Source organism: Labeo rohita, chromosome 20, assembly GCF_022985175.1.
Source record: "Labeo rohita strain BAU-BD-2019 chromosome 20, IGBB_LRoh.1.0, whole genome shotgun sequence".
In the NCBI taxonomy this organism is placed as follows: Eukaryota; Metazoa; Chordata; class Actinopteri; order Cypriniformes; family Cyprinidae; genus Labeo; species Labeo rohita.
Genome location: NC_066888.1, coordinates 33,436,792 through 33,453,223, shown reverse-complemented (window position 1 = coordinate 33,453,223; position 16,432 = coordinate 33,436,792). Strand labels below are relative to the sequence as shown.

The window sequence follows — 16,432 nt, the reverse complement described above, 5'->3', positions numbered from 1 at the left end:
AGGCAGTAGGGTTATTGGTACTAATAATTAAACAGTGAATAATGGATTGAGGAGGAAAACACAAACAAAACAAAACAAAAAACATAAAAATAGAAACAAATTTTTTTTTCTATTTTTATGTTTTTTACTTTTTTGAATAATAAAAAATTACTTAAAAACAAATTGTACAGATTATTATTATTACAAATGTTATTTTAAAAAATTCTGAAGTTGCTGTTTAATAATAAAAATAATAAAATAATTTTGAAGAGTTGTCATAAATAACACTATAAACAACAATAATCATAATTATTAACTGTTATTATTGTCAACATCATCAATGATGATAATAAAAATATTATAATAATTATTTTACAGTTGTCGCTGTTAATTATTGTTTCAATTATTACGTTTTCGGCTGGCTGGTTCGAATCAGGCGTGCGCGCAGTCGTCTGCGCAGATCCTCGTGACTGCGCGTCTGCAGATGAGAGGCAGCGGAAACTTGAGCGTGTCTCGATCTGACGCAGACAGAGATGCTGCCGTACAATAACAGCGACTGCTTATAATGCCACTAAAGATCGCGAACGGATGACAGCAACCCTGCGCGTGCACTGGACATGAGACTGGCGGCGCGTTCACACACAGCAGGTGAGGATGAGCCTCATTACTGTCATTCTGTTTGTTTACTTCATATCGAAGTTGAGCAGTCAGTCTCTGCGTGCGTTCACGCACGGGACTCGGGTGAATGTGCCCGTTGCGCAGTCACATATGCAAAGACATTTTGCGCTGTCAGGAATTACGCAGCACATTCTAACAGTGATGCACAAATAACGCGCTCAGTCACAGAAAACGCACGCATAAACGCGCTATTCTATATCCACCTGCGATGATGTAGTTCTAGAGGATGCAGACAGAGCAATAAGGATGAAAGAATAACTGCATGATAGAGTAGGGCGCATTGTCTCTGGGCTATTTTTAGACACTGCCAGTGAATTGCTGTAGCGTGTGTGTCAAGTTACTGCTGCAGAACTCAAACAATCATCTAGACTATACAGAACAGACGGAGAAACTAGCAGCACAAAACAGTAAACTATACATAATCGTGAATATAAATTATAGCAATGCTGTTGTTGCTTTTACAGCCAATACTGTTCATTTTAAGTGTGCTATAAAATATACAGAACCGGTGTTTGATGATAATTTTATTTCTGTTCCATTGTAAGGTCTGATATTTTATTAGTAACAATTTATCTAAAAATGCTACATTTCAAGGAACTCTTAAAGGAACAGCACACCAAAAAACATGCTCATCCGCAGACCGTTCAAGATTAGGATGAGTTAGTTTATGCATCAGATTTGTAGAAATGTGTCATTTCATCACTGTCTCACCAATGGATGTGAATGGGTGCCGTCAGAATGAGAGTCCAAACAACTGATAAAAACATCACAATAGTCCACAAGTAATCCACACCACTCCAGTCCATCAGTTCACAAATCCATCATTAAGACATTTTTAACTAACATATGAGTTCATAATTCATAATTTTAACTAGAGGAAGTATTATTATGCATTATGCACTCGTATTTTCGTTAAAAACGTTTTAATATGGATTGCTGTTTGGACTCTCATTCTGACGGCACCCATTCACTGCAGAGGATCCATTGGTGACCCAGTGATTGAATGACATATTTCCACAAATCTGATCAACAAACAAACATATCAGACATATCGCTCAAGACTTACTGACATAAAAATTTTGTGCACAATGCACATTTCTAAATATTAAGCCTAAAATATGTTTTAATGTCACTACTGATGAGGATTATAGAAGTATATGCATAGTGAAATTAACATGCAAACTGGCAATGCAATATGTAAAATGGCAATGTATTTCTGTATTTAAATTAACATTTTCCCATACATATGTGCAACTTGAAAATGAAAATTCAATTTCCTACACAATAAGCAAATTAAAAACATATTTCAACTCTTTGTAAAATGAAAATGAAAATGTATTACCCAAATTGATTAGATATGTTTCACATGTCCAAGCAAAAACTGCAGCAAAATTATCATTTAAATGCTGTTTTTTCTAAATGCATTTAAACTTACTGACTTGAGATTGCAATTTCATGATAATACCCATATGCTTTCTTAGAGGATATGATCTTTCAATAAAACCAGTCTTTAAATGCAAATATTTAAAGTTTCCCTATAGTATACTTGCAGTAGTTCCACTTTAGCACAATCAGATATACTTATAAGTATCTTTAGTTGGACGTCAGCACAATTAAAGTGTGTTAAGTGCAAAATTAGTTGTTCCAAATTAGCAGACCTTAAATATACCAGTTTAGTATACTAAAAGTACAATCGCAGGGTATTTTTCTTAAGTACATAATGTGTAAATGTACTTGTAATATACTTAGCATGAAACAAACCTATTTTAAACAAACAAACAAAAAAACTATTTGTTGAATCAACCTAAAATAATTTGTTACGTGGCTGGCTTAAAATTTTAAGTTCAGTCAACTCAAATAAGTTTAGTCAGCTTGAAATGTTAAGTTGTACTAAGTGACAACTTACATATTTGAGTTGACTTAACAAAAAAATTGGTTTGTTAAACTCAAAAGCTGGGTTACCCCACTGGGTTGAATCAACTTAAATATGTAAATTGTCACTTAGTACCACTTAACATTTCAAGTTGACTAAAGTTATTTGAGTTGACTGCACTTAAAATTTTAAGCCAGCCAGGTAACAAATTATTTTAAGTTGACTCAACAAATTGTTTTTTTACAGTGTAAGAGCAGTGTTGGGAAAAGTTACTTTTAAAAGTAACGCGTTACAACATTGCGTTACTCCCTAAAAAAGTAACTAATTACGTTACGTAGTTACTTTTTATGGAAAGTAATGTGTTACGTTACTTTTGCGTTAATTTCTAAATCTGGGCAGGGCTTGCTTGTCTGTTTTTAATATATATAAAAAAATATTTTTGGCAAATGTAAAAGCCCTTTTCACACCAAAAACCTCAGGCAGAAGGAAAAGTAAATTCATGTCTGTACAGCAGAATGCAGAAGAAAAAAGTTTAACACTTTTCAGCAATAAAAACGAAGAAGAAGAAAAAGAAGAAGAAAGGGTATTTGTATTATTTAACATTTCATTATTGCAGGTTTGCATCGTGTTGAGTTGCATTTCACTGTTTTTATTATTTTGAATCTGTTTTTTGTAAGTGAGATGAATTAATGCATGTTCACATTTATTCTAGAACTAAAGCACATCTTACACCTGATTTCTCTCAACATGGGAACAGGAGAGATTTCAATCAATAAATGGGATAAAAAAAGTAACTGGCGTTACTTCTTTAAAAAATAACTCTTGTAAATTAAAAAGTAACATGTTACTTTACTAGTTACTTTACTAGTAAAGTAATCTTTTAATGCATTACCCCAAACACTGTCTAAGAATGTATAAAAGCAAAGAAAAAGAAATCTAAAAGCAATGCATGCCCGTCATGTTCATAATATGAAATTATAGACTGATCTGTTATTTCTAGAAAGAGCAAAATCTTAAACTCATAACAAAGAATTGAGATTTTATCTTTTACAGCAAGTGTGCATTGGCGATCTAGTCACGTTTAACTTCAGCCGAGTGACGGATCCACCATGTTCACCGCTGCAACTTTCCAGAGTCTCCTGTTGGCTGCGATCTGTCTCGTAAGTTTGGCCGTCCCACATGGCAGAGCTTTGGAGAACCCCGAACGCCCAGGAGACCTTCAAGGAGAAGATAAAGAGTCAGCATCAGCTCTACTAAAGGACAGATCACTCAATTCAGACTCATTCAGTCTGACGCTCCCCAACACATCCCTCAGCATCACCGCTGGAGAACCCAACACCACACACACGTCTGCTCCGGATGGACCGGCTGAGGAGGAAACGGTCAGCAGAGCGACAGCGGATGGAAACGAGGGCGAGACGCACGACGGGCAGCGGAACGCGACGGCTCCGTCCTCTGGAGGATCTCACGTCTCTCTTTCTGTGACGACGCCTCCTGCTGGAGATCTGGAGAGGAGCCACACGCTTCAGTTGAACTCATCTGAGGAGGACAGAAGACTGACTCCTTCAGCTCTCCCGTCAGACTCGTTCAGCCTCTCGCCGCTCATCGGCGGCACCAGCGGAGACTCGTTGGTTGGATTCGCAGGTGAATCTGGACCGAGCTTCAGCTCCAGACTGCTGGACGCGCCTGATACCTGGACGGAAGCGGATCGTCTGCGGGCAGGTGAGTGAATGATGCGCTTCATAGAGGAAAACAAGAAAAGGAACAGAGTTCACTCTCTCATACTCTCAGTTAAGTGTTTCAGACAAAGAACAGACCCAGAAGTTGTAATAAATAAATGAAATTCTAGAGCTGCACAGTAACTGTGGAGCAGCTCAGATCAGTATATGTGTAAACTATTGATTTTTCTTTTATGCCAAAAATCATTAGGATATTAAGTAAAGATCATGTTCCATGAAGATATTTTGTACGTTTCCTACCGTAAATATATAAACACTTAATTTTTAATTAGTAATATGCATTGCTAAGAACTTCATTTGGACAACTGTAAAGGCGATTTTCTCAGTTTTTAGATTTTTTTGCACCATCAGATTTCTGATTTTCCAATAGTATCGTTATTGTAACACATATGTCAATGGAAAGCTTATTTATTCAGCTTTCATATGATTAATCTCAAATTCAAAAAAATGACCTTGATGACTGGTTTTGTGGTCCAGGGTCAAATTTGATGAGAAACACTAGAGTTCATATTGAGATCTCTGACTTTTAGTTTCAATACTATAATAACTGAAATCAAATAAACACTGAAAGTTGATAAAAGGTAAATTTTTAATACAACTAATAAAATGACAAAAATACAAAATAAAATGACTAAAACTTTCAAATTAAAATGAAATAAAACACTAAAACCAAATTCAAAACAGTGCAATCTTAGTATCACTGAAGTACTATTGTAATTATGAATATTTTGAATTAGGTTTTAATTTTACATTTTCTATTTTCATTTTAATTTTACTAAACATTTGAATAATTTAGTTGTTTTTTTTTGTTTAAAAAAAAAAAAAAAAAAAACATGTCCATCGAGTTTTAATGAACTTTATTTCAGTTTATAGTTATTTGAGTACATCAAGTTAAACTGAATAAAACTGAGAGATCTTTCCTTGGCAAATAGCTGAAATAAAGTTTTTTTAAAAAAATAATTTTATCTCATGTAATGAAAATGCACTTTAAAGGTTATAGTTTTAGTTTTACACATGTATAATAACTCTGATTCAAAATATAAACAAAAACTATAAGAGTATATTAATAATACTAAAATTAGTGATGCAGATTTGGTATCTTGAACAAACTTGACTGGAGTTTTGAGAATATGAGAAGGATTTATTCAGAGTTTTCTTTCCAGTGCAAATTAATGAAACTCTGATTGACCTCAAGTCTGATTGTTTCAAAGTAGCATCACAGGGATAAACAGGAAAATAACAGCGTTAATGTCGCAAAATGTATCAGTTATGTAACAGATTGAGTTTCAGCAGTTCTACAGAAGACAGCAGAGTCATTCTTCAGAAGAAGAACAGTGTTGCTGTTGTAAAGTTCATCTGTTTGTAAATCACAGTGAATGATGGTGCTGGTGGTGAGTGTGCTGCTGTTCTGCATTAGTGTCTGTGAGTGTGAGAGCGTCCCGCTCCACTTTGAGCCCCAGCGGACGCCGCCGGCAGCCTAATTACTTTCTATTTTGAGAACTGCTGGAGGAAAGTGGAACTGACTGCTGCTATAAGAGGCGCCTGCACGTTATTCACGCTAACGCGTCCTGACGACTCGCTGTTTGTTCACACTTTGATGTTCTTGGTTCACCATGTCTTCCATTTAGTCAACATGAAATCCAAACTGCTTTATCAGTACGTGTCAAATATCAGTTCAGTCATTGTTACAGGCCGTTGCTGAAACTGATGCAGCCTTTACAAAACACTGTACAATTTAGAGACACATGTCATGCCCCTACCAGTATCCACCAACTACTAGATTGTCCCTAGGAATAATTTTGATCAAATAATTACATTTGGCACGTAGCCACTGTTGTTCATAACGCACAATGTTTCACAATGCAGCTCGTCATATTAATGGAGTCTTTCACTAGTTAACAGTAAACCGGTTAGCAGATTTGTGTTGTTATCTTTGGAATGGAAATATTGATATTTTATTGGTAAACATAAAATGTTTTCGCTTATTTCAGTTAATGTCATCAAACTAGCGAGCTAAGCCAGTAGTAGAACTGACAGTGTCGCGTAAACATGACTGAAGACGCGAAACAACAGACAAACCGAATCAACTGAGTGAGTCATTTACGCTGGAACCGCCCGATTGATTCAAACTCGTTATTTCCATCGTTCAGTTCAAGCGATTCACTAGTAAAAACAGATCAAAAGAGCCTTTCATTTTAGAATTTCGACATCGCTTGTAATTAAATAAAAAATCACGTATATTGATGGGTGAAACGGAGCTTTTCGAAATTCTGAATCAGATGATTTACTAGTTTTGAAGCGCTCTGACCGGATCGCGAATCATTTGATTCACTAGCTTTGAAACGCTCCAAACGGATCGCGAATCATTTGATCGGAACTTCGCGTGTCGCGAATCATTTGATTCAGATCGGGACGTCGAGCAGGTTCGCGAAACTTTTGGATTCTGATCGGAACTTCGGAGCAATTTGCAAATCTTTTGATTCAGACCAAGACTTCCGAACGCGATTTGTGAGTCATTTGATTCAGATCGGGATTTTGGAGCGGGTTCGTAAATCTTTATTTCTATAATTAGTGTAGCAAAACCATGGTAAATTTGTGGTTACTATGGCTTAACTATAGTAATGTAACTATAGTAAACTATAGTATTTTTTATTTTATTTTGTAAAATCATGGTTAAAGGGACTGTTGCCAGGCCAACAAAAAAAGGGAATACATTTCCACCTTAAGAGGACACAGATATGTGAAAACAACTAAAATGGAAATAAATTAATAAAAACTATACAGACATATTAAAAATCTAATAAAACAATAAAATAAAAACTTAGAAAAATGACAAAAACACTACAAAATTATTCAAACTTTACCTAGGAATAAAATAAACCTGAAATAATAAAATAAAAATAAAATATTTAAAACGTAAACTTATTTTATTTCAGTTACATTTCAGTTAAAGTTTATTTCAGATACAACATTTCTCATTTTCAATTTAAGTAAATGCACTAAAATAACTAAAACTGAAATAAAAGTGAATAAAAACTTTATATAAAATACATTTAATTCAAAATATTAACAAAAACTATAATAGCATATCTGATAATAGCACTGATACACACTGATGAATCTCGAGCCAATCTGAGCCCAGTTTGAGATCTCATCTAAAGCTCTGAGACAGAGTTTTCTGACAATCTAAGAAGTGATATATTGACTGGACTGCTTCTATATTTCTTATATATCGGTGCCTTTTCCTGTTGTGTTTCCTTCCCCAGAGGAAGTGAGCGTGCTGCCCTCGTCTCAAGACGTCAGCACAGAGGCCACCATGTCCTCCGAAGACCTTCCTTTGATTTTTGAGCCGTTCGAGGACGTCACAGTACCTGGAGCATCATCCGAACTGTCTGTCACCATGACGCCAGCGGCCGTAACCACGGGAGATGCAGAGCTGGAGCAGATGGTGTCCATGGATACGGATCACACTTCCTCTGATGTCAGCCTCTCAAGAATGCTGGAGACGTCTGGAGCGAAAGAGCCAATCACAGAACCCCACCCGACAGCGGAGCACTATGGGACGACACAACGTGAGAATATATAACAGAGCGCAGCAGTGATGATGTGTTTTTGAAGGATGTAGCATTGCAGTGAATGGGTGCCGTCAGAATGAAAGTCCAAACAGCTGATAAACACGTCACAATAATCCACAAGTAATCCACACCACTCCAGTCCATCAGTTCACATCTTGAGAAGACAAAGATGAAACAAATCCATCAAATGATTCAGACCAGACCACTTTTTCAGAGGAGGAAGTGTTATTATGGATTATGGACTCAATGTATTTTACTTAAAAATGTCTTAATGATGGATTTGGTTCAGCTTTTGTCTTCTCAAGATGTGAACTGATGGACTGGAGTGGTGTGGATTACTTGTGGATTATTGTGATGTTTTTATCAGCTGTTTGGACTCTCATTCTGACGGCACCCATTCACATCCATTGGTGAGCAAGCAATGGAATCACACATTTCTTTGCTATTAAATGTCATTTTTTTCAGATCATTAGAGATACAAGATTAGGATGAGTTTGTTTTCTCATAACATTTGTAGAAATGTGTCATTCCATCACTGTCTCACCTATTGATGTGAATGGGTGCCGTCAGAATGAGAGTCCAAACTGCTGATAAAAACATCACAATAATCCACAAGTAATCCACACCACTCCAGTCCATCAGTTCACATCTTGAGAAGACAAAAGCTAAAACAAATTAACCGTTAAGACGTTTTTAACTCAAATACATTGAGTCCATAATCCATAATAACACTTCCTCCAGTGAAAAAGTCCATCTCCTGTTGTCTCTCACATCAAAATCCAGCCACATATTTGTTTAGAGCTGTTTTGGCTTGTAAACGATGCTTGATCTGTGCAGATTTCTCTCCTGATTCAGCGCTATTATGGACTCTTTTAGTTCAAAATGTCTTGATAAATTTGTTTTAGCTTTTGTCTTCTCAAGATGTTAACTGATGGACTGGAGTGGAAGTTTTTATCAGCTGTTTGGACTCTCATTCTGATGGCACCCATTCACTTGTTACCATTAAAAAACCCCACTGACTTCAGGCAATGAAACTGAACGTGCTAAAATGCTTGTTTTTGGGTTTTGTCCTACAGAAATACATCATCCCTCCATACACAAAGCATATTCCGTATAAAAACATAAACTTCTGATATAAATTGTTAATATTCAAAAAATGGTTTAAAAAGACATAAAAGCTCATGTAAAGCTTTCTGATTGGTCCAGCAGGTGATGACATCACACAGAGCTCCGTTACCCATCAGGCTCTGACGGTCTCTGAGGTCGTTCACGTACCGGTGTCAAAACCAAAGACAGACACGGAGTATCACGAATCGAAAGGTTTGTACGTGTGTTTAAAGCAGCGGTGCTGACTGACGCGACGAGAGCTGAACGTCTCTGTCTTACAGAGGAGCCTGATGAAGATGAGGAGGACGAGGAGATGGACTCTGATGAGGAGGAGGAGGAGAGCGAAGAGGACCTGACAGAGAGCACCATGGCACCCCACACTCGTCCGCCGTACAGCCTCATTCCTCCTCCTCCCGTCTGGGTGCAGCGGAACCAAGGCCTGGGTGAGAATCGGTGCCACGCTCACATTGATCTCATCTGTAAATCATCATTCAGAAAGACAGTTCAATCTCTGTTTGTTGTTTGCAGTGCGGAGCTGGGTCGAACTTATAAGAGAGAAGGTACAACTCATTTGTTTTCATATTGATGCTTTCAGTCCACAACACTAGAGAATGCACATATTACTGATCAAATGTTAGAATATTTACAATTCCTTAATGCTACTGAAAGAGTCTCTTCTGCTCACCAAGGCTGCATTTATATGATCAAAAATGCTGTAAAAATTGTGAAATATTATTAGAATTCAAAATAGATGTTTTCTATGTGAATATCTGTTCAACTGTAATTTATTTCAGTGATGCGCAGCTGAATTTTCACATGTCACATGATTCTTCAGAAATCATTCTCACTGCAAAAAAAGATTTTCTTCCTTAGTGTTTTTGTCTTTTTTCTATTATAAATATCTAAAGAATTTTGAATCAGGACGCATTTACTGGACACGTAAAATGACTTAAATTATTATGTCTTGTTTTCTGAAAAAATTACCCAAATTGTGCTTGTTTTTACTTAAAACAAGCAAAAATATCTGCCAATGATGATTTAAGATGATTTAAGATGATTTTTCTTACCCCATTGGCACATATTTTTGCTTGTCTTTCAGAAAACAAGACATAATATCTTGTTATTTTACTTTAAGTAAATGCATCCTAATTCCAGAATTCTAAGAGATTTATATTGGAAAACAAGACAGAAGTACTAAGGAGGAAAATCATTTTTTGCACTGCTAATATGATGATTTGCTGCTCAAGAAACATTTCTGATTATTAGCCATGGTGAAAACAGTTTTGCTGCACAATATTTTAGTGGAAACTGATAGTAAAAAATAATTTTAATACATTTTATTGATCAAGGATGCGTTAAATTGATTAAAAGTGTCAGTAAAGAGATTTATAATGTTACAGAATAGTTCTATTTCAAATAAATGCTGTTCTTTTGAACTTTCAATTCATCTGCGAATCCTGAAAAATAAAATGCATCAAAGTTTCCACTAAAATATTGTGTTTTCAGCATTGCTAATAATCAGAAATGCAGTCTCGGTGAGTCTCTCCGCTGGTTTCTCGTAGGCTGGTTACGTGTCGGGGATGCTGGCTCCTGTGGGTATTGGAATAGCCGGCGCTCTTCTTCTGGTCGGTGCTCTCTACAGCATCAGAGTGATCCATCGCAAGAGGAGGAACAGTTTCAAACACCAGAGGAGGAAGGTACGGTGGTGTCACAAACATGCTCATCAGAGACTCACGTTCTGAATGTTTTCCGTCATACACTCTTAAAAATAAAGGTTCCAAAAAGGCGTTTTTACAGTGATGCCATTGAAGAACTATTTTTGGTTCCCCAAAGAACCTTTTAGTGAACAGTTCTTAAAAGAACTATATTTATTTGGACTATAAAGAACCTTTTCTGCATTTTAAGGCTCCATGGATGTTCACGGTTCTTCATGGAACATCAAATCCAATAAAGAACCTTTATTTTTAAGAGTGTGAAAGCTTTAGTAGTTTCATCTGTTATCTTTTACCTTTTAATCTTGTGATTTATGTCCAATGTTGATGACTTCAGCCACCCAGAGAAGTGCGCAGCGGCCCAGACAACGCCATGCTGCTGGCCGACAGCTCCGAAGACGAGTTCTGATGATCGGGAATCATCTGTTCTTCAGTCCGGTTTAGTGTTTCACACAAACACAGATGAGGAAACACACAGTATATACAGTCAGTACATTTATCAATGGATTTTTCTTTCAATATCGCAATAAGAAGCTTTTTTCTTCAAGCATCTAGACTCTTTTAAAAAACGTATGTGAAACTGACATTTAAAATCTTCAAAACAGCATTATTTTAGTCAAATTTTCTGTTTTAATTTAATTTTTGGTCAATTTTAGTAGTTCTTTAGTAGTTTAGCAGGTTTTTTTTTTTTTTTTTTTTTTAAATATATGCCCACATAGTTTTTAATTTTTATTTCAATTTTAACATTATTTATTTGATTGCATCATGTATAACTAAATGAAAATTAGAAATTTTAGACTGGCAACTTTGTTTTTGGAAAAAAAGTATTTTTAATTTTATTTTCAGGTAAAAAAAAATGTGTGTGTGTGTGTGTGTGTGTGTGTGTGTGTGTTTTTTTTAATAGTTTTAATTTTATTTTCAATTTTAGTCAACAATAATAACCTGTCTTAAAGTATCTTGGGTGAATATGAATATTAATTTTCAGTAACTCAAACCAGTTCATTGTCAATTATTCCAATCCTATGTGTTTGTTTCATGATATTTTTCAGGTTTTGGTCTATAAAACGTGTAGAATTACTTTCCACCGATGAAGTATCTGCTGTAAGACGCCGTCATTAGTTCAGAAACACCTGAAACGTCTGTCAGCCAATCAGAATCCAGTAGTAAACGGTGAAATAGTGATAAAATAATAGTGTTTTCATTCATCAAACTCAAAACACACAATGCTTTACGATTCTGCAAGATATGCTGCTTAGGACAAAATCTATAAAACACAACATCACCAGACATATTAATCGTTTCATTTAGAAAATATGAAATCGTTACATATTAAAATGAATCCTGTAAATTAAAGCACTGATGCAACATACGATTTAAATCTTTGACATCAGCGTTAAACAGTTTATAAACACTTTGATCTGTTTTATATAAATGGAGACATTTCTGATTACTGACCTCACGTTCACACACATCATGACAGGAGATGTTGTACATACAGTGTACAGGACGTTTTGACTGTAAATATGATTGTTCTGATGTTGTTTCATGTTGTAATGACAATCTGATGTGTGTAGTTCGATATGAACTCATTTCATGTGCCTACACGTGACGTGTTTGTGATTCATTTGATAAACTGAACTCTGATTAGAAACATGAATTCACTGCAGGCTTCTTATAATATTTCTGTCAAAGTTGTGAAAAATCTTTACAGTAAGAGGATGTTCATTATCCTGCAAATGTACAGAAACACATGAAGAACCACAGCACATTACTGTAAATACACAAACAATAAAAGATCAAATCATGTATTTTTGCTGTGCTTTTTTATTTATTTATTTATTTATTTATTATTATTATTATTATGGGATTTTTCCCCACCCTGTTACACTTGTGTTGCTCCTGATCAAAAATGACTGCTCCTACAAAAAATTGCTTTTAAATCTCAAAACATTTTGAATGCAATCTTTTTGTCATCAGGTTTTGTGTTTCTGTTGGGAACTGATTGAACTGACACTTTTATGTAAGATGCAGCAGGCATAATATTTAAAAAACTAAACATGTTCTTAAATATGCAGTGAAGGAGTTTCCAGACTGCAGTACTGACTAAACACACACAGATGGCAGTGTTGATCCTGATATTCTGATTCAGTCTATACAAAACAATTATATTAAATCATAAACACTCAACAGCAGGACTGAAACCTTTTTCATGTTTTCTGTGCAGTAAATGAAATGCTGTGAGAATGTGTGAATGTTTCTGTGTGCGCTCAGGGTAAATGACCTCTCATTACTCTGTGAACACTGAAACAGTATGTAGTATGCAAGAGTACACATTACAAACAGTGTCACATGATCTCAGTATGTTACGTGTGTCCGTCAGTTATATAGAAATAACAGGATGATGCATGAGATGCTGTATCCCACAATACACTGCACTCACATTCTTACACAAAACCGGATGAAGGATGTAAAATAACAGGTCACGTTCTGACATTTTACTCTTGGAAGTTTGTTCTATTTGTGACTCTGGAGCACAAAACCAGTGTTAAGTATCACGGGTGTATTTGTAGCAGTAGCCAACAATACATTGTATGGGTCAAAATGATTGATTTTTCCTTTATATCATTAGGATATTAAGTAAAGATCATGTTTCATGAAGATATTTTGTAAATTTCCTACTGTAAATATATCAAAACATAATGTTCGATTAGTAATATGCATTGCTAAAAACTTCATTTGGACAACTTTAAAGGTGATTTTCTCAATTTTTTGATTTTTGTTCACCCTCAGATTTCTGATTTTCAAATAGTTGTATGTTGGACAAACATTGTCCAAATATTGTCAATGGAAAGCTTATTTATTCAGATACTCAATTTCACAAAATCAACCCTTGTGACTAGTTTTGTGGTCCTGGGTCACATATTACAATTTAATAATAGATTACACCATGATACATTGTTTTAGTGTTCTTTAAACAGAAAGTTCCAAAGAACAGCAATTATTTGAAACATTTGAAACTTTTGTAACATTATACATGTCTTTATTGTCACTTTTAATGTCTTTGATGAATAAAAGTATTGATTTCTTTTTCTTTTAAGAAAAAAAATCTTATTTACCCCAAACGTTTGAAATTTGGAAATAATAACTATTATAGAAATTAATACTTAAATTCATCAAGGATGCATTAAACAGATCAAAAGTGCCAGTAAAGACATTTATAATGTTACTTTTTCATTTCAGATAGATGCTGTTTTGAACTTTCTATTCACCTGTGAATTCTGAAAAATAAAATGTCACAAAAAATGTTCACAAAAACATCAATAGTTTTCAACATTGCTAATAATCATAAATGTTTGTTGAGCAGCAAATCAGAACATTAGAATGATTTCTGAAGGATCATGTGACACTGAAGACTGGAGTAATGATGCCGAAAACTCAGCTTTGTTTGAGTGAAAGTATTATTTTTTTTTTCTTTTAAGAAAAAAAACTTACCCAAAACTTCTAAATAAATAATAACTATTATAGAAATTAATACTTGTATTCGTCAAGAATGCATTAAACGGATCAAAAGTGTGAGTGAGGATTCAGCTTTGATCATAGCAATTACATCAGTTACATTTCAGCAGATATTCACATAGAAAGGTATTTTGGACTAAAGTAATATATGTGACCAAAGACCACAAAACCAGTCATAAGGGTCAATTTTTTAAAACTGAGATTTACACATCATCTGAAAATATGAATAAATAAGCTTTCCATTGATGTATGGTTTGTTAGAATAGGACAATATTTGGCCGAGATACAACTATTTGAAAATCTGGAATCTGAGGGTGCAAAAAAATCGAAATATTGAGAAAATCACCTTTAAAGTTGTGCAAATGAAGTTCTTAGCAATGTATATTACTAATCAAAAATTAAGTTTTGACATATTTACATTAGGAAAGTTACAAAATATTAATGGAACATGATCTTTACTTAATATCCTGATGATTTTTGGCATAAAAGAAAAATCAATCATTTTGACCCATACAATGTATTTTTGGCTACTGATACAAATATACCCGTGATACTTAAGACTGGTTTTGTGCTCCAGGGTCACATATTTAAAAATAAGTTTGTGTCAGTGAGTGTTTGTGGAGTCGATACTCACAGTGTCTCCAGCAGACAGATGAAGGGTGAAGACGCTCCGCTGGCAGCATCACGACTCCTGACGCTCTGATCACACGCGCGACACCACACTGACGCCAAACCAGCAGGACCACAGACAATCAGGCAGCAGCCGGATCAGAGACGCCACAAACCAGACCAGACCAGAGAGAAAGAGGGAGATGGACAAAACACACAGAGAACAAGATACAGTGAGATACACAGTTCATCCAGAGAGGACAAACTTGTGAAATGAAGACACTCAGTTAATAACGACAGGCCCTCTGACCCTTTGGGAAAGTTTTATAAAGAAATGAGAAGATTCAGGTGGTTTCAAGAAAGTCTTAAGAACAAAAGGATGAAAAAAAAATTGACTGACGCTTTGTTGAGAAAGATTATTTCTAGCCTTATTTTAGACATAAAACAGCATAACATCTGAATTATAGGCAGTTTTCCAAAAAACAATTTGAATGTTCCAAAAACCTTACAATTTCAAATATCATCTTGTAGACATTCTGCGCTGTTTTGTTACTTTAAACTCATTCAGTAACTGAAGGAAAACGTGAACACTACGTCAAACTCAAATATACAACATAGTTAAACTGCTGTCATGTTTATAGCAGCTACAACTTAAGTCTGGTGTGTTAAGTTTGGTGTCTCTGTAGGATTTGAGGTTTGTTATTTTATCAAAAATACAGTAAAAATTGTAAAAAGTTATTATGATCTAAAACAGATGTTTTCTATGTGAATATCTGTTAAAAATCGAATTTATTTCTGTGATGCGCAGCTGAATTTTCAGCATCATTACTCCAGTCTTCAGTGATTTTTAATGTTTTTTTAACAACAAAAACAGTACAATTTTAAAATATTTTTACTATTTAAAATGACTGTTTTCTGTTTGAATATATTTTAAAATGTAATTTATTCCTGTGATTTCAAAGCTGAATTTTCAGCATCATTACTCCAGTCTTCAGTGTCACATGATCCTTCAGAAATCATTCTAATATGCTGATTTGCTGCTCAACAAACATTTATGATTATTAAGCAACGTGGAAACTGAGATGTATTTTATTTTTAAGGATTCATGGATGAATAGAAAGTCCAAAAGAACTGCATTTTTTTGAAACAGAACTCTTTTGTAACATTATAAATGTCTTTTCTGACACTTTTGATCAATTGAATGCATCACTAATGAATGGAAGTGTTAACTTAAATACTTAAATAATTTAATTTCTATCAGTCCCTTGAGTTTTGAGGTTTGATGGCGTCACAGTAAGCAATAACACATGTTAAATCTACAAATGAAACAGTCGTATCTGCCTATAGAGTGTGTTTGTGTTCTGTGCGTCTAGTGTTTTTGAGGATTTAGGGAAGCCGTTTGGATGGTTTCAGAGCCTCGTCTCCTCCCGTCTGCTGCTGAACAATGAGGATTAACCCTCTCTTGTTCCTAAACTCTGGAAGCGGCCGGGGTTTCTCCTGAGGAGCCCGTGAGCCTCTTCCAGCGCCGTCAGGAATTAATCCACACGGTTTCCTCCGCATGAGTGAGACGTCCATAGAGTATCCTCATTTTCAGGAGTGCTGTAAATGTCCAGGAGCTGTTGGAACTATTCCAGACCAGATTAA

The 16,432-nt window shown here is 35.1% G+C and overlaps 1 protein-coding gene across 2 annotated transcripts; it reads left to right on the top strand.

Moving 5' to 3' along the window:
- The first annotated feature begins 456 nt into the window (after positions 1-456).
- LOC127182483 (armadillo-like helical domain-containing protein 4) lies at positions 457-12,469 on the top strand. Of its 2 annotated transcripts, none has more exons than XM_051137775.1 (8): positions 457-627; positions 3,584-4,252; positions 7,536-7,841; positions 9,054-9,164; positions 9,233-9,394; positions 9,480-9,511; positions 10,514-10,648; positions 11,001-12,469. In XM_051137775.1, exons 2-8 carry the CDS (start codon positions 3,640-3,642, stop codon positions 11,070-11,072), a joined length of 1,431 nt encoding a protein of 476 aa, XP_050993732.1. In that variant the 5' UTR covers positions 457-627; positions 3,584-3,639; the 3' UTR covers positions 11,073-12,469. The 2 variants fall into 2 exon arrangements, with proteins under 2 accessions (XP_050993732.1, XP_050993731.1); XM_051137774.1 differs by having other exon boundaries at positions 9,051-9,164.
- The last annotated feature ends 3,963 nt before the right edge of the window (positions 12,470-16,432 follow it).

Bases quoted from the DNA above. Each gene is read 5' to 3' on its own strand.
- LOC127182483 (XM_051137774.1), top strand. From the start codon at position 3,640: ATGTTCACCGCTGCAACTTTCCAGAGTCTCCTGTTGGCTGCGATCTGT. The intron at 7,842-9,050 runs GTGAGAATATAT...TGATTGGTCCAG, and splicing joins GCACTATGGGACGACACAAC to CAGGTGATGACATCACACAG. The intron at 9,512-10,513 runs GTACAACTCATT...GGTTTCTCGTAG, and splicing joins TCGAACTTATAAGAGAGAAG to GCTGGTTACGTGTCGGGGAT.